Raw genomic sequence first — 21,350 nt, forward strand, 5'->3', positions numbered from 1 at the left:
GTCGTTTAAGACTGTTATGAGTAGAAATTTCTTGATGCAGAATTTTGCCATTCTTGACTTCAGATATCTGCAGATACTCAGTGGTTCAGTATACAATGCTGAAAGAGTTTCGCACATTAAGGAAATCAGAGAATTTGAGGATCTGACAGCAAAATGGTCAGCATCTTAATGAATAGTTGAGCAGGCTCAAGAGGTTTTATTCCCTATACCTGTTTCCATTAACATTCTCTTTAATTTGTTATGCTCTTTACTTTTCAGATAACAGTTGATTCTCAATATAAGGGACTATTATGTGGCCTCTGTGGACCCTTTGATGATAGCATCTCAACAACCTACGGTAATGATAAATCAATGTTCTTTGTTTTATAATATAAAATAATATTTCGATGAATGGAAAACAGTTGTTCATTACGCTGGCCTCGCCGTCATTTCATTCCTGCCTTTGGGAAGGTATCAGAGTCTGAAAATTATAATGTCCAGGAGAAGTTTCACACTCCAACCATCAGGCTATTATACGCTACAATCTCCACACAGCCTCTGAGCTACAGATTTGTGGGCATTAGTCTTGACTATGCACTATTATTGTTTATTTATTTGTCTGTTCATTTGTGTGTATAATATATACATATATATATCGACATGTAATTTTTATTTGCAGCAGCACAACTGATATGTAAACATAGTACTCTGTAAAAACCATATTAAACAAAAAATGTTCACTATATATATACTGAACATTTTTTTGTTTATTATGGTTTTTACAGAAAACTATATTTACATATCGGTTGTGCTGCTGCAAATAAAAATGTCATTGTTCTGGGACACATGACAATGAACCATTTTTAACTCTTGACTTGGCTTTACTTTAGATTTGAACTACATCTACGAGTACAAATTGGATGCATGGAATGCAGACTGCACCACCCATTTCTCCAAAATAAATAGTTGCGCATCAGCTGATGTAAGTTGCATTGTACCAGGAGTACTTGAATTGCAGCTCTTTAAAGCAAAAATGTTAAAAATGTATCTGGTGAAGAAATGTCCTATCACCTCATGAAAATTATTGGATGCTGTAAATTGTGCAAATATTTACCTACCACGATAATAATCTTCATGTTCTTCACTTCCACCAATATTTTGACTGCACCCCATTCTTGAGTAAGCACTAATAATAACATAATGCATTTGGTATATATTCTGATCTTATCCTGTATTTCTAAAGATATACTAAGTTCTTTATCCTTGTCAGATCCTATCCGACCCCTTTATACCAGTTTACTTTTTACATGCCGATCTTATTAATATTAGCTGCCACTTTACTGACATACTCATTCTTTGCCAGCTTTTTTTCTTTTACATGTGTCTGATATATTTTGCATGGTTCTCACTGAAAAAAAAACTACCTCCCATGCTTAATATAACTTTTTTATTTCATCACATTCTCCATCCACCTCATCATCCAAGGAGCCATGAGTTTGGTTCTCCTGTTTTTCCTTCACGTAGGAAAGCACCTGCACTGTATCTGAAGCATCTCCTCCTTAGGTCTCCTATTACATTTTTATATTAAAAAATTCTAGTTCAATTGCTCCTTGTTCTTCTTGAGTACAAATCTAAAACTAACAACATGATTATTACTCTGTTTCAAGAAAACACCAAATGTTTCTCGTCCTATCTCCTTCCATGAGTAAGGCAGATCACAACAATATTAGGCAGGAACTATGGAGAGTTAAATGGAAGCAGTTGTTATGGGTAAATTCACATGTAACATGTAGGAGCCATTTATAGACCGGCTGATTAATTGTAGGATCGTCATATTCCAGTAAGAAAGAGAAATAACAATGGCAAAGTAATGGAATCGTGGATGGCCAGAGAGGTTGTAAATTTGTTCAAAAAGAAAAAGGAAGATTTAGGAAAGTGAAAGGCGCAAGGTTTAGGAAGATTACATTTTTTTTGAGGAATATAAAGTAAGCAGGAAAGAACACTGAGAATTAGAAGGCTTAAAAGGGGCCATGAAATGTCATTGGCAAGTTGGATGAAAGAAAATTCCAAGGGTATTTATATGTACATTAAAAGTAAGAGGGTAATGAGGGAGAAGTTACGACCACTCAAGGATAAGAGAGTGAAGTGATGTTTTTGGAGTCAGAGGATGTAGACAGGGCACTACACCAGTATTTTGCATCTGTGGCCACCAAAGCGAAGGACAGGGAGGGTAGTAACATCTGGGCGGGGAATACCTGTATGCTTGGATTGTTTCAGATCAAGAAGAAGGTGGTGTTTGGTCTCTTGAAAAGCATCAACGTGAATAGATCCCCAGGGCCTTTTGGGATCCATCCCAAGTTATTGAGAAGGACAAGAGAGGAGAGTGCAGGGCCTTGATAAATATATATGTGTCCTCTCTAGTCATAGGCAAGATCTTGGAGGACTGGGCCATAGCTAATGTTGTCCCTTTGTTAAGGAGGGGAAGTAGAGATAATCCAGGACGTTATAGGCCGGTGAGCCTCATGTTAGAGGCAAGGATATTATTCGAGAGATTTCTCGGAATATGATTTACTCACATTTATCCGGAGATTGGGATAATTAGGTACAGTTAGCATGGGTTTGGCTGTGACAAATCCTATCTTACTAAGTTGATTGAGGAGGTGATGAAGATGATTGATAAGGGTAAAGCAGTTGATGTTATCCACATGGATTTTGGTAAGGCATTTGATAAAGTCTTGCATGGTAGGCTGATCCAGTAGATAAAGTTGCATGGGATCCATGGTGACTTTGTCGTTTAGATTCAGAACTGGCTTACACATAGGAGGGTTTTGTTATTCTGGCAGGATGACAAGTGATGTGCTTGCAGAGATGTATGATGGGACCATGTATTTTGTAACATATATATATATATATAAACATATACACACAACTTGGATATAAATATAGATGGGTTGGTTACTAAATTTGCAGACAACACCAAAATTGGAATTGCGGAGAGTAAGAAAGGCTCTCAAAGAATACAGCGGGATATAGATAAGTTACAGATATTCGGTAAGAAAATGTTTTTAGATAGGCACATGAATATGCAGGGATAGATGGATGTTAATCATGGCATCATGTTCAGCATATGCAATGGGCTATTCCTGTCCTATGCCATGTTTATGTTCTACATTCTCCAGAACCAGATCCAGCAATATTCCATCGTATTAAGGCCCCATGATGCATATCTCTTTTATAAAACATATTTCATTTTAATATGGCAGTATTCTATATAATATTGGTTAATTACAATTCTCCATCAAGCTCCATCACTTTGGTGCTCAATAAAAAAATCTTGGTGTCTACTTTTACTTAGTAACATATTGTTTTCAGTGTAACTTCTATACATTTGTAGCCACAAAGTTTCCACCCTTTATATGATCTGCCCTTTATATGTTGGAAGCTTGAGTTCAATCGGCATCATTTCACCACTCTGAAACAAACGAAACAGTAGCCCTTAGTGCAAACACTAGGTTACCACCAGCTGCTTGCTACTGACATGGAGGTCGAAGGGTAAGTTTTCATCCAGAGAGTGATGAATATTTGGAGTAAGCTGCCAGAGGTGGTAGTAGAGGCAGTTTATATTGCAACATTTAAAAGGCCTTTGGACAGAAAGCTTGATAGGAGAGCGGTTCAGGAGAATAGCATTGGCCTGGATAGGCACCATCAAAGATGTGTTTGGCCTCAGAGCTCATTTCTGCATTGTATGTTTCTATAATTACATGTTATTGAATATGTAGAATTAACTACTTTCACATCTTGCAATAGACTCGATAGGCACATAAATAAATGTACATTGCAAATCACCAGTACCAATTTGAATTTTAACCATTTAGTCAATAGACATATCTATTCTCTCACCTCTACCACTCCTCCTCATCCCACCCTCTATCCAAAATTTCACAGCACTAAAATTCACATTGCATAGACTGGTAATCTTGCTGCAGATGAATTACCGTTGTTACTTGCGTGACCCATTTATGATATATACAGCAAACTAGTTTTAGCAAAATCACTTAGTTTGCTTTCGTATATTACAACTCAGGAAATCTGTTTCATTAAATTATTGTTCTTTTATTCCTGTACTTCAGAGTTGTTCAGCAATCCGCAAGTTTTTCGCAGCATGCTCTTCTCCTGCCATCAACGATAAATTTGTGGAAATGTGTCAGAAGGATGTTTGCACTAATAATGAAGCAGTGAAATCCCTTTGTTCTGCCTTTAATGAAGCATCAAAAGGGTGTGAGCTTGTAGATGCATCAAACTGGAACACATGGAAAGATTCTGTCCAATGCAGTATGTTATTTAACCTACTCCTTTTAAAATTCAATAGACTTTTTCAATTTCTAGTCTGAGTAAATATATATATGTAATATTTGGCTGCTTAACAATAATTTGTAATTCAACTTATAAAATCAATGACTCTTCCTCTTCAGCATGGCCCACTTGTCCAGGGAATCAGGTTTACAAAGATTGTGGTCCTGTTTGTATGTCAACCTGCACCGACCCAAATTCTGAACAATGGTGTGATCAGTGTGTGAATACATGTGATTGTCCACAAGGTAATTATATTGACTATTTATTGGCATTTCAACTTTGTTTTAAACAACAACTTATCAAATACTTCTCACCAATTGTCAACATATATTTTCGTTAAATAGCAATCATTTTGGAATGGAGGTGTTAGTTTTTACAAAAAGCATAACAAGATGAAAACGTCTGAATCAACCTTTTTGTCCCCAGATATATTTGCTTGTATTTTTAATTTTTATTTCTGATTAATGTTTCTGAAACAAAACATATTAATTGTTAAAGACACCTGTATCATGTACAACCAAAAAAATTACTTCAAAAACTGGAACAAAGTTTGCATTATGCGATTTCTAAACAAGTTATGTTTTATTTAATGTATTTCTTTGATTAAGTATTTCCTCCTTCAAGACAATATGCACTTATTTATCTAAGATTATTCAGTAGTCTTCATTCTGTGTACTTCTGTTAATGCCAAAATTATATATTGAGAAAGTAAATGGTATTAAATATATTAGTAAAAAAAAGTGGAGAATGTGTAATCCTACATTTTTGGTTTAGACTATTATGAATTCAATTAATTCATAATTCTGTTCTATGGGCATCTGGAAATAACTCACTTTTATTGGAACGTTTCATTTTGCCTCAACAAATTCTACCTAATCTTCAGATGAATGTTGCTGGTTTTGATGTTTATTGTTAGAAAAATACTTAGACATTAATTTCATTGTTTTTCAGGGACTGTCCTTGATAATGTCAGAGGTGATAACACATGTATCAACTACACGGATTGTCCTTGTGAATATAATGGACAAATATATAATTCTGGAGAAACACACAATTCCTTGTGCCATTCATGGTAATGTTTCAAATCATGTAGTTATCAATAAGTTAACGCTTTTAGCAGAAACACTTTATATAAATACATGTTCTTATGTTTTAGCACCTGCAAAAGTGGAATCTGGGAGTGTACTGACCTTAACTGCCCTAAAATATGCCAAATTGAAGAAGGAACTCATATCACAACATTTGATGGCAAATACTTTAATTTGATCGGAGATTGCTCGTATTATGCAATTGTCGTACGTGAGCTCTTGCTGCATCAATTGATTTTAATTATTGTTACTTACTTTTCAAAAATACTTTGTATCTGTAATCACATTTATCTGTGGAATATATTTCTGTTTTGCATTTTGAATTACTTTTCACAGACAACGGACTGGTCAGTGAAAATTGAAATGCATCCATGCCATTCAGCATATAGACAGACATGTCTACAGCGAGTAACATTCACAAAATTTCAGGTAGAATTTAATGACTTTCATTTACACCTTTCCTGTTCCAGTTTTTTTTGCATGCATTTTATAACATGCATCTTCCCATTTTAGAACTCCTATTCAATCAATAAAGAAGGCACTATTCATCAGAATGACAACCAAGTGGGATTGCCTTTTGGAAATGGTAAATAGCTTTTTATCAGTTCATCTCTCAAGCAACAAAACAGATAATAATTAAAGTGAAGTTATCCTGTTCTAATCTTTTTGCACAGGTGAAATAATGATATTTCAACAGTCATCACTGTACATTCAATTGATCACAAAAGATGGTCTGAAGATACAGGTACTGATATCTCCCATCATGCAGCTTTACATGTCACTGCCCAAAACTGCCAAAGGAACCACTAAAGGTATAATTACTTATGTACTTCCTAGAAATGAATAATGCATTGACTGTGAACATTTTGTTATGAGATGGAACTTCTGGACATTTGCTGAATAAACGACTGTTGAACTTTTTCCACAATCTGTTTCAAGTTTGCTCTATATAGCTTCATGAATTAATGTATTCACACAGAGAGTGGTGAATCTCTGGAACTCTCTGCCACAGAGGGTAGTTGAGGCCAGTTCATTGGCTATATTTAAGAGGGAGTTAGATGTGGCCCTTGTGGCTAAGGGGATCAGGGGGTATGGAGAGAAGGCAGGTACGGGATACTGAGTTGGATGATCAGCCATGATCATATTGCATGGTGGTGCAGGCTCGAAGGACCGAATGGCCTACTCCTGCACCTAATTTCTATGTTTCTATCTATGTTTCTAATGTAGCAGTCACATTCTTCATCATCTCGCCTAGCTCTTTACTTTATAATTTGCTTCTCTGACCTTCACAGACTGAAGTAACAAAATATACAAACCAAAGAGTAGGATACAAAGCAACATTGTGTTATCCATGTGATATGTTCTCCATGAATTTCCGAATATAAGGAATTATGAGTTGATTTTTTTCATCCTTTGGGTTTCCCATTGAAATTATGAAGAACCAGAACAATTTCAAACTTAAAATTTACAATCCATACATCAGATCCATTAAAAGCTGCTTTAATATTGAGTTGATGTTCTTCCTGTTGATGTAATCAAGTAAGTGGATTCACCAGAAACAAGTAGGCCATGCACAGCATCATCATTGTCACAGCCCATGGATCAGTTACTTCTGTAAAACTACTTGTGGAACCACATTAAGTCACCTGTAAAAGTTAATTTACATTCTCTGTATGAGAAATATTTTGTTATATCTGTGAGAGATTTTGTGTGGTGGTTTGATCTTTCCTGGTCCGAGAACACTAACGCAATTATCAAAAAAGCTCATCAGCGCCTCTACTTCCTGAGAAGATTACGGAGAGTCGGATTGTCAAGGAAGACTCTCTAACTTCTACAGGTGCACAGTCGAGAGCATACTGACCGGTTGCATCATGGCTTTGTTCGGCAATTTGAGCGCCCTGGAGAGGAAAAGACTACAAAAAGTAGTAAACACTGCCCAGTCCATCATCGGCTCTGACCTTCCCTCCATCGAGGGGATTTCTCGCAGTCGCTGCCTCAAAAAGGCTGGCAGTATCATCAAAGACCCACACCATCCTAGCCACACACTCATCTCCCTGCTACCTTCAGGTAGAAGGTACAGGAGCCTGAAGACTGCAACAACCAGGTTCAGGAATAGCTACTTCCCCACAGCCATCACGCTATTAAACCTGGCTCGGACAAAACTCTGATTATTAATAACCACTTTCTGTTATTTGCACTTTACCAGTTTATTTATTCATGTGTGTATATGTTTATATCATGGTATATGGACACATTTATCTGTTTTGTAGTAAATGCCTACTATTTTCTGTGTGCTTAAGCAAAGCAAGAATGTCATTGTCCTATACAGGGACACATGACAATAAACTCACTTGAACTTGAACTTGAAAAAGAGTAAAAAATAAAGACTCTCCAAAACCTACCTGGAAGAATTTTAACACATCCTACATTAAAAAAAAACTGACATGACAGGATAGACAAAAATAGCTTTGCTTCCCAGTAAAATGTCCCATTTACTTTGCTGGCGAGTAAATTCTAGCAGGGGAAATAAATCAGCCTTGCTTTTGACCCTGCCAGTTTCTCAATGATCAACTTGGATTAATGTTGTCTGTTTAAAGAAAATAATATATCGTTTTGTAACAAAGGAATGAAATGTGGTTTATTAATGGAATAGTTTTCTTAAGAGTTGATAACAGATGATATAAGAACAGAACTGCTCTCTTTTGATCAACTGAACTGTACTTTTCCTAGGTTTGTGCGGCACCTACAACGACAATGTAGAAGATGACTTCCTATCGTCACAGGGCATTGTTGAGTACATATATGTTCCTTTCAGTGAATCATGGAAAACCAATGATGAATGTCCTTCACCAATAGTGAATCCAACCTGTGTTAGCTCAGAACATGGTAATTCTTTCACAGAATCTTCCTTACCATATTTTACAATATTTATGATATTTCTTTTAAGATAAGTTATTGTGAAATGCAAAAGTCAAATAATATAACTTTCTATTTTAAGGCTTTTTATCTTTATTTGCAGGAGATCAATATATTCATGCATAATTGTCACTTTATCCCATGAACCCTCATCTCCTTCTGCAGCCTCTGCATTGTTACAGATACATCTTATAATTTGACCTGCCATTTTTCTGTAAATGTTTCCTATCAAAATTCTCAATTGGGTCAACAAAACTGAAGTCGAAAGCCATAAAACGAGAAAAGGATTATGAATTTAAGCATACATTGCTAGAGTAACTGCAAAAGTAGTTTATTCAGAATATATTGTTTATAAGAAAATAATGTAATAGGAACAGAGATATTCTTTGTCCTGTAGATGTCTTAGGCTAAATAGCAATCTGAAATTAGTTTAAATTAGATTATTGTCACGTGTACGGAGGTACAGTGAAACGGCTTTTTTGTTGTGTGCTGTCTAGTCAGCAGAAAGATGATACAAGATTACAATCAAACTGTCCACAATGAACAGATAGAAGATAACGTTAATATTGTTTAGTGCAAGATAAAGTCCAGTAAAGTCCAATTAATGATGGTCCGAGGGTTTCCAATGAGATAGACGATAGGACTGCTCTCTACTTGGAGATAGAATGGTTTTCTGTTCCAAATTAACCAGACGCCTTATTTGCCCAATTCTTGTGTAAAGAATTGGCTAGGTTCAGTGACAATGAACGGTTCCCAAGCCTTCTGATATATTGATCTCCTAACTGTCACCATTTTTAGCAATTCTAACTTAAATGAATATTGAAAGCACAATTTGATTCCAGCCTCTTGAATACCGAATTTAACTTAGAGCAATATTCTTATTGTAAATTGCACCATTATTATTTGTAGATTTGATTGCAAAGATCTCAAAGTTCCACCTTGATTAAAATAAGGAAAGGGATGATGAAACTATAGTGCCAGATACTGATTGCTTGTCAAACTCAGATACACAGTCATCATTAGTCACTACACTGATCAGGAATGATCTGGGCTCTTCACTTTTTAAATAATCGTATCTTACATCTTCATTGCAGAAAATTATGCCAAAGAGCAATGTGCGTATATAAAAGACCCAACGGGGGCTTTTTCCAACTGTCATTCTGCAGTGGAGTATTTGGTGTATTATGAAGTAAGTCAGGATTTTGTATACATTTTTGCAGATGAAAATATTTTATCAAATTAACTAGCTTAAAGCAGTTCAGAAAATAAATAATTTCAGCATCAAACTATGCAACTACAAAATTTGACTCAGCACTTCCTGTTGTGATTCATCCTTGTTACCCCGATGATGCATGGAGTGATGTCCCACATGCCCCTAACACACCAATGTAAAGCCCTGCAACAGCAAAATCCTTTTGTTTATGTTTTTGAAAATGAACATTTAGATTCATCTGGCCTCATCCCCAATCAATGCTGGCTTACCTAATATCACTCTTCTGATTTCCTCTTTCCTGTTTTTATTTCGCACCAATCTCTCCTTATGTTCCTCTCTTTTGATGCTGCTGTCCATGCCTCTCTCCTTGAGCTACTCTCCATCCCAAAGTTGCTCTCATCCCCATTTCCTAATGCTTCTCTCTCTAATCCTTTACAGATGTTGCCCTCTTTTGTGATGGTGATCTTTGATGAAGAACCCAATCCTCCTTTCCCAACACAACTCTTCATCTGTCTATCCTAATCCCATTCCACACCCCTCTCTCCCAATGACATTTCACATCCTCTTCTCCTAATGTTGCTTCCAATCTTCCTTTCCTGATGCTGTTTTCAATTTCTCTACTTCTGATGTTGAGTCAAACCTTCCGATTTCAAATCTGACAAATATACTTTGCAGCACCACATTCTTCTGTTCGGTTGGGCGTTGCAAGAGATCTGCATTTACATTATTGTCTGGACCTGCAACAGATTTTTTGGAATGGGTGTGATGACATTGACTCTCCTTGAAGCAATGCGTTATTTTGGATGCAAAGTGAAATTTCTAAGTAAATATGTTTCTATGATAGAATTTTGTATATTATCCCAAATCCAGCGCAGATTAAATTCAATACCGATTTACATTCACACTTTTCTCCTTTATGCAGATTTTGAATAAAGTATCCCTCACAGTTGGGATTACATACTGTATAAACTTGAATAAACATTTCCCATGGTTTGCAACTTGAATAAACATTTCCCATGGTTTGGAAATCGGCTTTCACTGCCAATAATTCTGACACACCAAAGCCACCCACTTTCATGAATCATAACAATGCAATTTTATGGTAAAACATAAAGCTGGATTTGATGATTGATTGCGAGATTCAGCAGGGAAACTGGCCCTTCAGCCCACTATGTCCACACTGACCATTAATCACCCTACATACAAGGGGCGATTTACTGAGATCATTCAATCTACAAACCCACACATCTCTGTGATGTGGGATGAAACCAGAGCACCTGCAGGAAACCCATGCGATCACTGGGAGATTCTTCAAACTCAATACAGGCAGCACCGCAGGTCAGGATCAAACCCAGATCTCTGGCGCTGTGAGCAGCAGCTGTGTCAGCTGTGCCACTGCACCCCTGTGTTGGAAATAACAAACTTTGAGAGATTTAGGTTTATGGAAATAAGTTTAAATGATTTTTTTTTCAATTCAGGTTAACGATTATAAAGTTATGATAATATCCACTATTGAAACATTTAAAATTATAACAAATTGTGTTTGTGTCTTTAGATGTGTAAAGCTGCTTCATGTAATTGTATAAAACTCGATGACTGTGTGTGTGCGGCAATGGAAGCATATGTTCATGCTTGTTCCGTAAAGGGCATCGTTGTGATGAACTGGAGGAGATCTGTTTGTGGTATGTAGTTTTTGGTTATAATTTTCGTTATAGAAAGAAACGGTTCACTTACAACAGGAAAAGGCCATTCAGCTGCTAAACTATTCTGTACCATTCAATTACATAATTGCTGACTAATTCTACTCCATTTCCCCACTTTTACTTTATTTTCCATGATACGCTTAAGAAAATATGTCAGTTAGATGCAAAAGCAACACCTGTTCCAGTGTGTACAGAATTATAAGGAAGGCTGTTTCAAATGTAACATGAGTAAAACATGTTTCATTTTTATCCCACTGAGGGGGCAAATAACCATTCCAAGCATTACATTGATCTAATCTTTTCACCTTTACAATTACACTTATCTTTTGGAACAGTTTATGAAATTACATAATTCTCCCAATTTTGTTAGCCCTTGCTGTCTCCTCCCCTTCCTCAGCCATCGGGCTGTCTCCTCCCATCCCTCAGCCCTCAGGCTCCTCCTCCTCCTTTTTCCTTTCTTCTCCCCACCACCCCCCATCAGTTTCAGCCGGAAAAGTTACCTATTCCCTTCGCTCCATAGATGCTGCCGCACCCGCTGAGTTTCTCCAGCATTTTTGGGTACCTTATGAAATTACATGTTCATAACAGAAGTTTATTTCCATTTTCTATTTGGGGGTCTAACATATTCATCTAATCTTCACCCCCTAAGCAACATATCTATTGCTAACATATTAAAGCCTTGAATGCAGAATTAATGCTTCCATCAGGTCTGTACAAAGTCTTTGTTATACCCATGGAAAGTTCCTATGACGTCTTAGCAACAGTCCATTTACTTAAAAATATTATCAACTTCAGTTAAACCCTAGCTCATAAAATGGTTCCACTTAATGTAGACTATTTTGAAGCATGATAAATATCACAGATTTGATCCATCATTTAACCACATTTACAAGGCATGTCTTTTGAATATTATATTTTATATTAATCCATTAAATCAGTAACATCCACACAATTTCTCTACGAATACTTCACTTGTTGCCGTGGCTGTGGACTTATTTAAATATACACTTACTTTCATTTAGCAATGAATAATACTTATGAGTTTGATACATTTATGTGATTTCAGGGATATCTCAAGTTTTCTCTAACAATATTTTAACAGAAGACTACTTTAGTAAGGTGTTTGATCCAGCAGATTAAAGTGCATGGGATTAACAGTGACGGTTGTATGGATTCAGAACTGATTTACTTATACCAGATAGAGGATTATGGTGGAAGGACAATATTCAACTGGGGGTCTGTGGAATTACTCAGGGATTGGAGCTGATTGATGACCTATGATGTTTGTGATAGAAATAAATGACATGGACATAAATGTAGACAGGTCAGTTAGTAAGTTTGCAGATGACTTTGAAGCAGTCATGAGCTGTCAAATTATACAATGGGATATGGATCACTTTGGGAGAACGAATGTAAGGGGAAAATATACAATGAATTAATAACCCAGCTTCCCACTGGGGAGCACGTTGGAACAGCAGTAGAGTTGCTGCATTACAGATCCGGAGACCAGGGTACAGGCGCTATATGTACGGAGTTTGTATGTTCTCCTCATAACTGCATAGGTTTTCTCCGAGATCTTCAGTTTACTCCCACACTACAAAGATGTACAGGTTTGTAGGTTAATTGGCTTTGGTATAAATGTAATAGTCCCTAGTGTGTGTAGGATTTTGTTAATGTGTAGGGATCGCTGGTCAGCGTGGACTCGGTGGGCTGCAGGTCCTGTTTCCGCACACTGTATCTCTAAACTAAACTAAAATACTGAAAGAAAAAAATAATATAAGCACTGGACAATATATAATGTCAGTAGAATGTTAAATATCATTAATAATATTTTACATTAAATATATTTTATCAAAGAGCAAATGCAAAGGGGGTGTCATAGACATAATAGATATGGGTACTCTACATTATCAAAAAATGGCATCAAGAGAAGAGAATAATCTGATTTGGATGTGACTGCAGAGAATAAAATAATTTTGTTGTGTCTTTATTCGTAAAATATCTTAATATTAGCATTCCACTATATGGCAAATGGCTAAAATCATATGCTAACATTGTAATTCTTTTCTTTCAAGCAATAACTTGCCCCAGCACACAAGTTTACCATTACAATATGAGAGCCTGTAATCGCACCTGTGAATTTCTGTCAAAGTTTGACTTTACATGTCAGTTTCAAGACACTCCAGTTGATGGCTGTGGTTGCCCTGAGGGAACGTACATGGACGACAAAGCAACATGTGTACAAATATCAGAATGCCCTTGTTACGTTAATGGGATCATTGCATACAGAGGTGAAATTATTACATCAAATGGAATGAATTGGTGAGCATTTTATGTTGTGCTGCACAGTTTGAATCCAGTTATTTGTTGTCTACAATAAAAAAGTGATACCATGTAATTTTTTTCTCTCAGTGTCTGCCAGAATGGAGTCCCTTCCTGTCTTGATGAAAACAGCCTGCCCATTTCAGAAGGTTAATAATTTTCCAAACTTTTTTCCACTATTGAGGTGCAACATTTAAATTTATCATCAAAATAATAATTAACGTGTGTATATAAAAGAACACCTTGTTTTTTTTTAGATTGCCAAGATAAACAATTTTCAGACTGTACCAATACCAGTTTATGTAAGAGGACATGTGAAACTCTAAACAAACCATGTGTAAGTGAACATGCACAAATACTAGCTTGGTGCTTACGTATCTTCTTTTATAAATTGAACAATATATTCAGTCTATTTTATTTAACATGATCATTGTAGAATGAAACATGCAACCCATTTAGAAGTCTACATTATGATATTCAGTACAAGTTATAAAACCAGCATCTGTAGTTCCTTGTTTCTATATTGTAAAACAAACAGCACAAATTCTATGATATTATAGTCCAACTTAGCATATACTGGATAATACTATGATTTTTTTTTATATGTGATGATTATCTATATATGTTATTCGGTTTTCAATTTAGTTTAGTTTATTGTCATGTGTACTGATGTACAGTGAATAGTTTTTGTTGCTTGCTATCCAGTCGGCAGAAAGAAAATACATGATCAATACAATACAATCGAGCCATTTACATTGTATAGATACATGATAAGGGAATGCTTTCAAGAGAGAGTTAAATAGAGCTCTTTAAGATAGCGGAGTCAAGGGATATGGGGAGAAGGCTGGAACGGGGCACTGATTGTGGATGATCAGCCATGATCACAATGAATGGCAGTGCTGGCTCAAAGGGTCGAATGGCCCAGGGGCGGAAATCCACGTCCCCCCCTCCTGTTTTTAAGAGGAGGGGGACGATTCCCCCCCCCCCCCCCCCCATTTTTTGTAATCTTGATTTTAAAACCCGGTGAAATCTCCGCTTTCCGCGAGACAGTGCGGGTGGGACTGATCGAGGGCACCAATTGATGAGAGAGACGTCGGTCACCAGGCAATGGGGTGGGGGGGCCATGATGATTTAGCACGATGATTGGAGGATGGAGGTGTAGGTCAGAGGCGGAATTAGGGTGGGTGGGACTGAGGATAGAGCGCGGTGATCGGAGGAGGGAGACGTCCTGGTGGAGCAAAGATCATAGAGCGGAGCTTGAATTGCATGCCAAGGTCATAGGGTCACAAGTAAAAAACACTCTCGGCAACCTTGGACAAAGACCTGCGCCTCATCGGCAGCCAGGATCGATCCCGGGTCTCTGGCACTGCAATCGCTGCTGAACCGCCACTGGACCATCCCCGTCCCCACCCGAGTGCACCCACCACCCACACGCCCGAGGTTGGCCAGAGAAATCGGGAGTCAGACGGGAGCGGTGTCCCCAGGCTCACAGCCAGCGCAGAGAAGCAGCGCCAAATCCAGCCCAACTCTGCCTGTCCCACCAAGCCAACCTACAGCCCTGCCTGGATTCACGGGAACGACGGCCCAGGCCCGTGGCCAGCGCGAAGAAGCGTTGCTAAATCCAGCTCAACTCCGCCTGTTAACCCACCAGCGCCAGCTCCACGGCTCCAGACTGGTGTCCCGTCAGTCCAGGCAGGGCTGCAGGTCAACCCGGCGAGACAGGCAGAGCCAAGCCGGATCCAGCGCCACTCCTCCGCGCCGGCTGCAAACCTGGGCCGACACACCTGTAATTACCGTCCACAGGGACCACGGCTGAAGCCGCTGAAGCCTCGTGTGTGTGTGTGTGTGTGTGTGTGTGTGTGTGTGTGTGTGTGTGTGTGTGTGTTGGATATTTAGAGCAAGGTAAAGCCATCAAAGTCCAAACAAGGATAATCTGAACAAGGATAATCTGAGGATCATCAATGAGGTAGATGGTAGTTCAGCTCTGCTCTCTGGTTGTGCTAGGATGATTCGGTTGCCTGATAAGAAACTGTTCCTGAAGCTGGAGGTGTCCGTTTTTACACTTTTATACCTTTTGCCTGATGGGAAAGGGGAAAAGAGGGAATGGCCAGGATGTGACTCGTCTTTGATTATGCGGCTGGCTTTGCCGAGACAACATGAGGTATAAATGGAGTCAATAAAAGGGAGGTTGGTTGGTTTGTATGATGGTCTGGGCTGCGTCCACAATTCGCTGCAATTTCTAGTGGTCTTGGATGGAGCTGATCCCAAAAGAAGTTGTGATGCATCCTGATAAAATGCTTTTGATGGTGCATCTGCAGAGAGTTGGTGAGAGTTGTGGGAGACATGCCGAACTTCCTTAGCCTTCCAAGGAAATAGAGGCATTGGTGTGCTTTCTTGGTCGTAGCTTCAATATGGGTGGTCCAGGAGAAGTTGTTGGTGAAATTGACTCCTAGGAATTTGAAGTTTTCTACTTTGGCACCGTCAATGCAAACTGGGGTATGTGTAGTGTTTCATTTCCTGAAGTAGATCGCTATCTCTTGTGTCTTGCTGACATTGAGAGAAAGGTTGTTGTCTCAACACCAGGGCACGAGATTTTCGATCTCCTTCCTGTACTCCATCTCATCATTATTTGATATCTGGCCCACAATGGTGGTGTCATCTACGAATTTGAAAATTGAATTAGATTTGTACTTGGCTGCACAGTCGTGGGTGTACAAGGAATAAAGAAGGTGGTTGAGAATGCATCCTTGTGGAGCACCAGTGTTGAGGATTATCATAGAGGATTATTTGTCCCCTATCCTCAACCGATTGTTACATATGTTATATATTGTTCATTCTGCCAATTGATACAATGTTTTTTTTCTATATAAAGCCAAACCCATGTGTCCCAGGTTGTGTCTGCCCTGATGGTTTGGTGCAGGATTCCACTGGAGGATGCATTGAACCATCCCGATGTCCCTGTTTATTTGGAAGTGAAACCTTTGGTGGTGGAGAAACAATCACCATTGATTGCAATACATGGTGAGCGAAACAAATACTGAGAGTAATGACCCCATAAAATATAACACTAACTGCATACAATTGTAAAATGATATATCTCTATACTCTACATTATAGCACATGCAATGGTGGAGAATGGGAATGCACTGATAATTCATGTCCAAAGACCTGCACAGTTTATGGAGATGGTCACTACATAACATTTGATGGAAAACGATACAAATTTGATGGCAACTGTGAATATATCTTTCTGGAGGTAAGATAGAAACATAGAAACATAGAAAATAGGTGTAGGCGTAGGCCATTCGGCCCTTCGAGACTGCACCACCATTCAATATGATTATGGCTGATCATCCAACTCAGTATCCTGTACCTGCCTTCTCTCCATACCCCCTGATCCCTTTAGCCACAAGGACCACATCTAACTCCCTCTTAGATATAGCCAATGAACTGACCTCAACTACCTTTTGTGGCAGAGAGTTCCCGAGATTCACCACCCTCTGTGTGAAAAATGTTTTTCTCATCTCGGTCCTAAAGGATTTCCCCTTTATACTTAAACTGTGACCCCTTGTCCTGGACTTCCCCAACATTGGGAACAATCTTCCTGCATCTAGCCTGTCCAACCCCTTAAGAATTTTGTAAGTTTCTATAAGATCCCCCCTCAATCTTCTAAATTCCAGCGAGTACAAGCTGAGTCTATCCAGTCTTTCTTCATATGAAAGTCCTGACATCCCAGGAATCAATCTGGTGAACCTTCCCTGTACTCCCTCTATGGCAAGAATGTCTTTCCTCAGATTTGGTGACCAAAACTGTACACAATACTCCAGGTGTGGTCTCACCAATACCCTGTACAACTGCAGTAGAACTTCCCTGCTCCTATACTCAAATCCTTTTGCAATGAATGCTAACATACCATTCACTTTCTTCACTGCCTGCTGCACCTGCATGCCTACTTTCAATGACTGGTGTACCATGACGCCCAGGTCTCGTTGCATCTCCCCTTTTCCTAATCAGTCACCATTTAGATAATAGTCCACTTTCCTGTTTTTGCCACCAAAGTGGATAACCTCACATTTATCCACATAACTACCATGCATTTTCCCACTCACCCAGCCTATCCAAGTCACCTTGCAGCCTCCTAGCATCCTCCTCACAGCTAACACTGCCCCCCAGCTTCATGTCATCCGTAAACTTGAAGATGTTGCATTCAATTCCCTTGTCCAAATCATTAATATATATTGTAAATAGCTGGGGTCCCAGCACTGAGCCTTGCGGTACCCCACTAGTCACTCCCTGCCATTCTGAAAAGGACCTTACTCCTACTCTTTCCTTCCTGTTTGCCAGCCAGTTCTCTATCCACATCAATACTGAACCCCCAATACTGTGTGCTTTAAGTTTATATACTAATCTCTTATGTGGGACCTTGTCGAAAGCCTTCTGAAAGTCCAGATATAACACATCCACTGGTTCTCCCTTATCCACTCCACTAGTTACATCCTTGAAAAATTCTATAAGATTCATCAGACATGATTTGCCTTTTGTAAATCCATGCTGACTTTGTCCAATGATTTCACCACTTTCCAAATGTGCTGCTATCCCATCTTTAATAACTGACTCTAGCAGTTTCCCCACTACAGATGTTTGACTAACTGGTCTGTAATTCCCCATTTTCTCTCTCCCTCCCTTTTTAAAAAGTGGGGTTACATTAGCTACCCTCCAATCCTCAGGAAGTACTCCAGAATCTAAAGAGTTTTGAAAAATTATCACTAATGCATCCACTATTTCGGGGGCTACTTCCTTAAGTACTCTGGGAAGCAGCCTATCCAGCCCTGGGGATTTATCGGCCTTTAATCCATTCAATATACCTAACACCACTTCCCGGCTAACCTGGATTTCACTCAGTTCCTCCATCTCATTTGACCCATGCTCCCCTTCTATTTCCGGCAGATTATTTATGTCTTCCTTAGTGAAGACGGAACCAAGGTAGTTATTCAATTAGTCTGCCATGTCCTTGTTCCCCATCATCAATTCACCTGTTTCTGACTGCAAGGGACCTACATTTGTTTTAACTAATCTCTTTCTCTTCACATATCTATAAAAACATTTGCACTCAGTTTTTATGTTCCCTGCCAGTTTTCTTTCATAATCTATTTTCCCTTTATTGTTGTAGTTAATCCATGCAGTCTTTAAATGCCTTCCATTGTATATCCACCGTCAACCCTTTAAGAATCAATTGCCAGTCAATCTTGGCCAATTCACGTCTCATACCCTCAAAGTTACCTTTCTTTAAGTTCAGAACCCTTGTTTCTGAATTAACAATGTCTCTCTCCATCCTAATGAAGAACTCAACCATATTATGGTCACTCTTGCCCAAGGAGCCACGCACAACAAAACTGCTAACTAACCCTTCCTCATTGCTCAATACCCAGTCCAGAATAGCCTGCTCTCTCGTTGGTTCCTCTACATGTTGGTTTAGAAAACTATCCCACATACATTCCAAGAAATCCTTTATCATCAGCACCCCTGCCAATTTGATTCACCCAATCTATATGTAGATTGAAGTCACCCATTATAACTGTTTTATCTTTGTTGCAAGCATTTCTAATTTCCTGTTTGATGCCATCCCCAACTCCACCACTACTGGTAGGTGGCCTGTACACAACACCCACTAGCGTTTTCTGCCCCTTAGTGTTTCGCAGCTCTACACATATCGATTCCACATCCTCCAAGCTAATATCCTTCCTTTCCATTGTGTTAATCTCCTCTCTAACCAGCAACGCTACCCCATCTCATTTTCCTTTCTGTCTATCCCTCCTGAATATTGAATATCCCTGGATGTTGAGCTCCCAGCCTTGGTCACCCTGGAGCCATGTCTCCTTGATCCCAACTATATCATAATCATTAATAGCTATCTGCACATTCAACTCATCCACCTTATTACGAATGCTCCTTGCATTGAGACACAAAGCCTTCAGGCTTGTTTTTACAACGCTCTTACCGCTTATACAATTATGTTGAAAAGTTGCCCTTTTTGATTTTAGCCCTGAATTTGTCTGCCTGCCACTTTTACTTTTCACCTTGCTACCTATTGCTTCTACCCTCATTTTACACCCCTCTCTCTCTGCTCACACATTTAAGAACCCCACCACCTCTTATTCTCTGTTTATTATTTTTTTCTTCTTTCCCCCCTACATGTTGGGTCTGAGTGCTTCCCTTCTCTGCCTCCTGCCTCACACACTGTCTACTTGCTTTCTCTATTTGAGTCCCTCCCCCCAACGTTCTAGTCCCTCCCCCCAACCCCAACCTCCCCCCAACCGTTCTAGATAAAGAGATAACATTTAACATGGCTGTTTCCACTGTCAATTCTGTCTAATTGCAGATGTATTAAGTTATTTTTCCAATCTCCATTTTTCTGAAGATATATCTTTGAAAATGTGTGTTGGTTAATATTAGCAACTTAGTGGTGTTCTGTGATTGAGGCATATGGTTGAAATTGTATTTATTTCATTAGTTTGAAATACATGTAAATTAAAATTGAATGTTCAGTTTAGTTTAGTTTAGAGATACAGTCACCAAGTCTGCGGTAACCAATGATCACCCGTTCTATCCTACACATAAGGGACAATTTACAGAAGCCATTTAACCTACAAACCTGCACATCTTTGGAATGTGATAGGAAACTGGAGCACCGAGGAAAAACCCATGCAGTCACAGGGAGAATGTACAAATTCTATACAGAAAGCACCTGTAGTCAGAATCAAACCTGGGTCTCTGTTGCCGTAGCGCAGCAACTCTACCATTGTTCAAGTGTGTCGGATTTAGTTACACTATAACGCACAGGAAATGGCTAGCTTGGGAGATAATGACACCAAACAAATCACTATTCCAGTGATTGAAATTCTTTGAATCTAATAAAGTGTGTAAACAATTCTAAAATCGGAAAATTATCCACATTGAACTGGCAGCGTAATGACAAATTAGGTGTCTCTCATTGCACATATTAATTCAAGATATTTTAACCTTAGGACAAATGTCGACGAGAGATTGGTACATTCCAAATACTGACACAAAGTGTTCCCTGCTGTGAAAATGGAGTGACATGTTCAAGAGAAATCAGAATCTTGATTGGGGTACGTCTTTTAATCTATTACATATAAGAGGAACTGTAGGTTATGCAGTTACCGTGTCTAATCGGAAATTATTCATCTTATAAAATAATTTATTTTCAAATTCATCCTTACAGAAGAGAGAACTAACTTTATCGAGTGCAACTGGAGTACGTGAGGTGTCGTCTGAATACAGCCAGTGCACAGATAATTCATATACAATTCACACTGTTGGACTCTACTTAATCCTGTCATTTTCCAATGGGATCACTTTGGTTTGGGATAAACGGACACGACTTTCAATCACATTGGATCCAAAATGGAAGGTGAGTGGGGATTGAAAATTAAAGTTTCTGCTTAATAATACAGAAAGTATAATCCAATATTGGAATTATTGGGAAGCTTGATTCATTTCATATATATATATATTTACATAAAAACTCACAGAATACAGATGGGAAGGAATCTGTAAAGTTTGATAGAGCACAGAAAAATGACTGGGATGGCAAAGCTGAGGTTTGGTGGTAAATGAAGGAATCACTCTAGACGATCTGAAGTATAGAATCCATAAAACACCAATAACATCAATATTCTAAATTTCCGTCTATTACATGGTATAATTATTTATTTCCATCTATTACATGATATAATTACCTATTCATAACATATT

At 38.5% G+C, this 21,350-nt stretch overlaps 1 protein-coding gene across 14 annotated transcripts in view; it reads left to right on the plus strand.

Moving 5' to 3' along the window:
- LOC129707992 (mucin-2-like) overlaps positions 1-21,350 on the plus strand; it is an 85,587-nt gene that overhangs the window by 6,896 nt on the left and 57,341 nt on the right. For all 14 annotated transcript variants that reach the window (XM_055653528.1, XM_055653529.1, XM_055653530.1 and 11 more), the window contains exons 6-24: positions 259-337; positions 870-961; positions 4,110-4,311; positions 4,452-4,577; positions 5,284-5,404; positions 5,489-5,627; positions 5,757-5,849; positions 5,934-6,006; positions 6,095-6,232; positions 8,151-8,306; positions 9,431-9,525; positions 11,105-11,231; positions 13,328-13,574; positions 13,665-13,723; positions 13,832-13,911; positions 16,447-16,595; positions 16,692-16,830; positions 20,600-20,704; positions 20,818-21,006. In XM_055653528.1, coding sequence (XP_055509503.1) covers positions 259-337; positions 870-961; positions 4,110-4,311; positions 4,452-4,577; positions 5,284-5,404; positions 5,489-5,627; positions 5,757-5,849; positions 5,934-6,006; positions 6,095-6,232; positions 8,151-8,306; positions 9,431-9,525; positions 11,105-11,231; positions 13,328-13,574; positions 13,665-13,723; positions 13,832-13,911; positions 16,447-16,595; positions 16,692-16,830; positions 20,600-20,704; positions 20,818-21,006 — 2,409 coding nt within the window. The remainder of the gene's footprint in view (positions 1-258; positions 338-869; positions 962-4,109; positions 4,312-4,451; positions 4,578-5,283; positions 5,405-5,488; positions 5,628-5,756; positions 5,850-5,933; positions 6,007-6,094; positions 6,233-8,150; positions 8,307-9,430; positions 9,526-11,104; positions 11,232-13,327; positions 13,575-13,664; positions 13,724-13,831; positions 13,912-16,446; positions 16,596-16,691; positions 16,831-20,599; positions 20,705-20,817; positions 21,007-21,350) is intronic.

Source organism: Leucoraja erinacea, chromosome 22 (genome assembly GCF_028641065.1).
Source record: "Leucoraja erinacea ecotype New England chromosome 22, Leri_hhj_1, whole genome shotgun sequence".
NCBI classification, from domain to species: Eukaryota; Metazoa; Chordata; class Chondrichthyes; order Rajiformes; family Rajidae; genus Leucoraja; species Leucoraja erinaceus.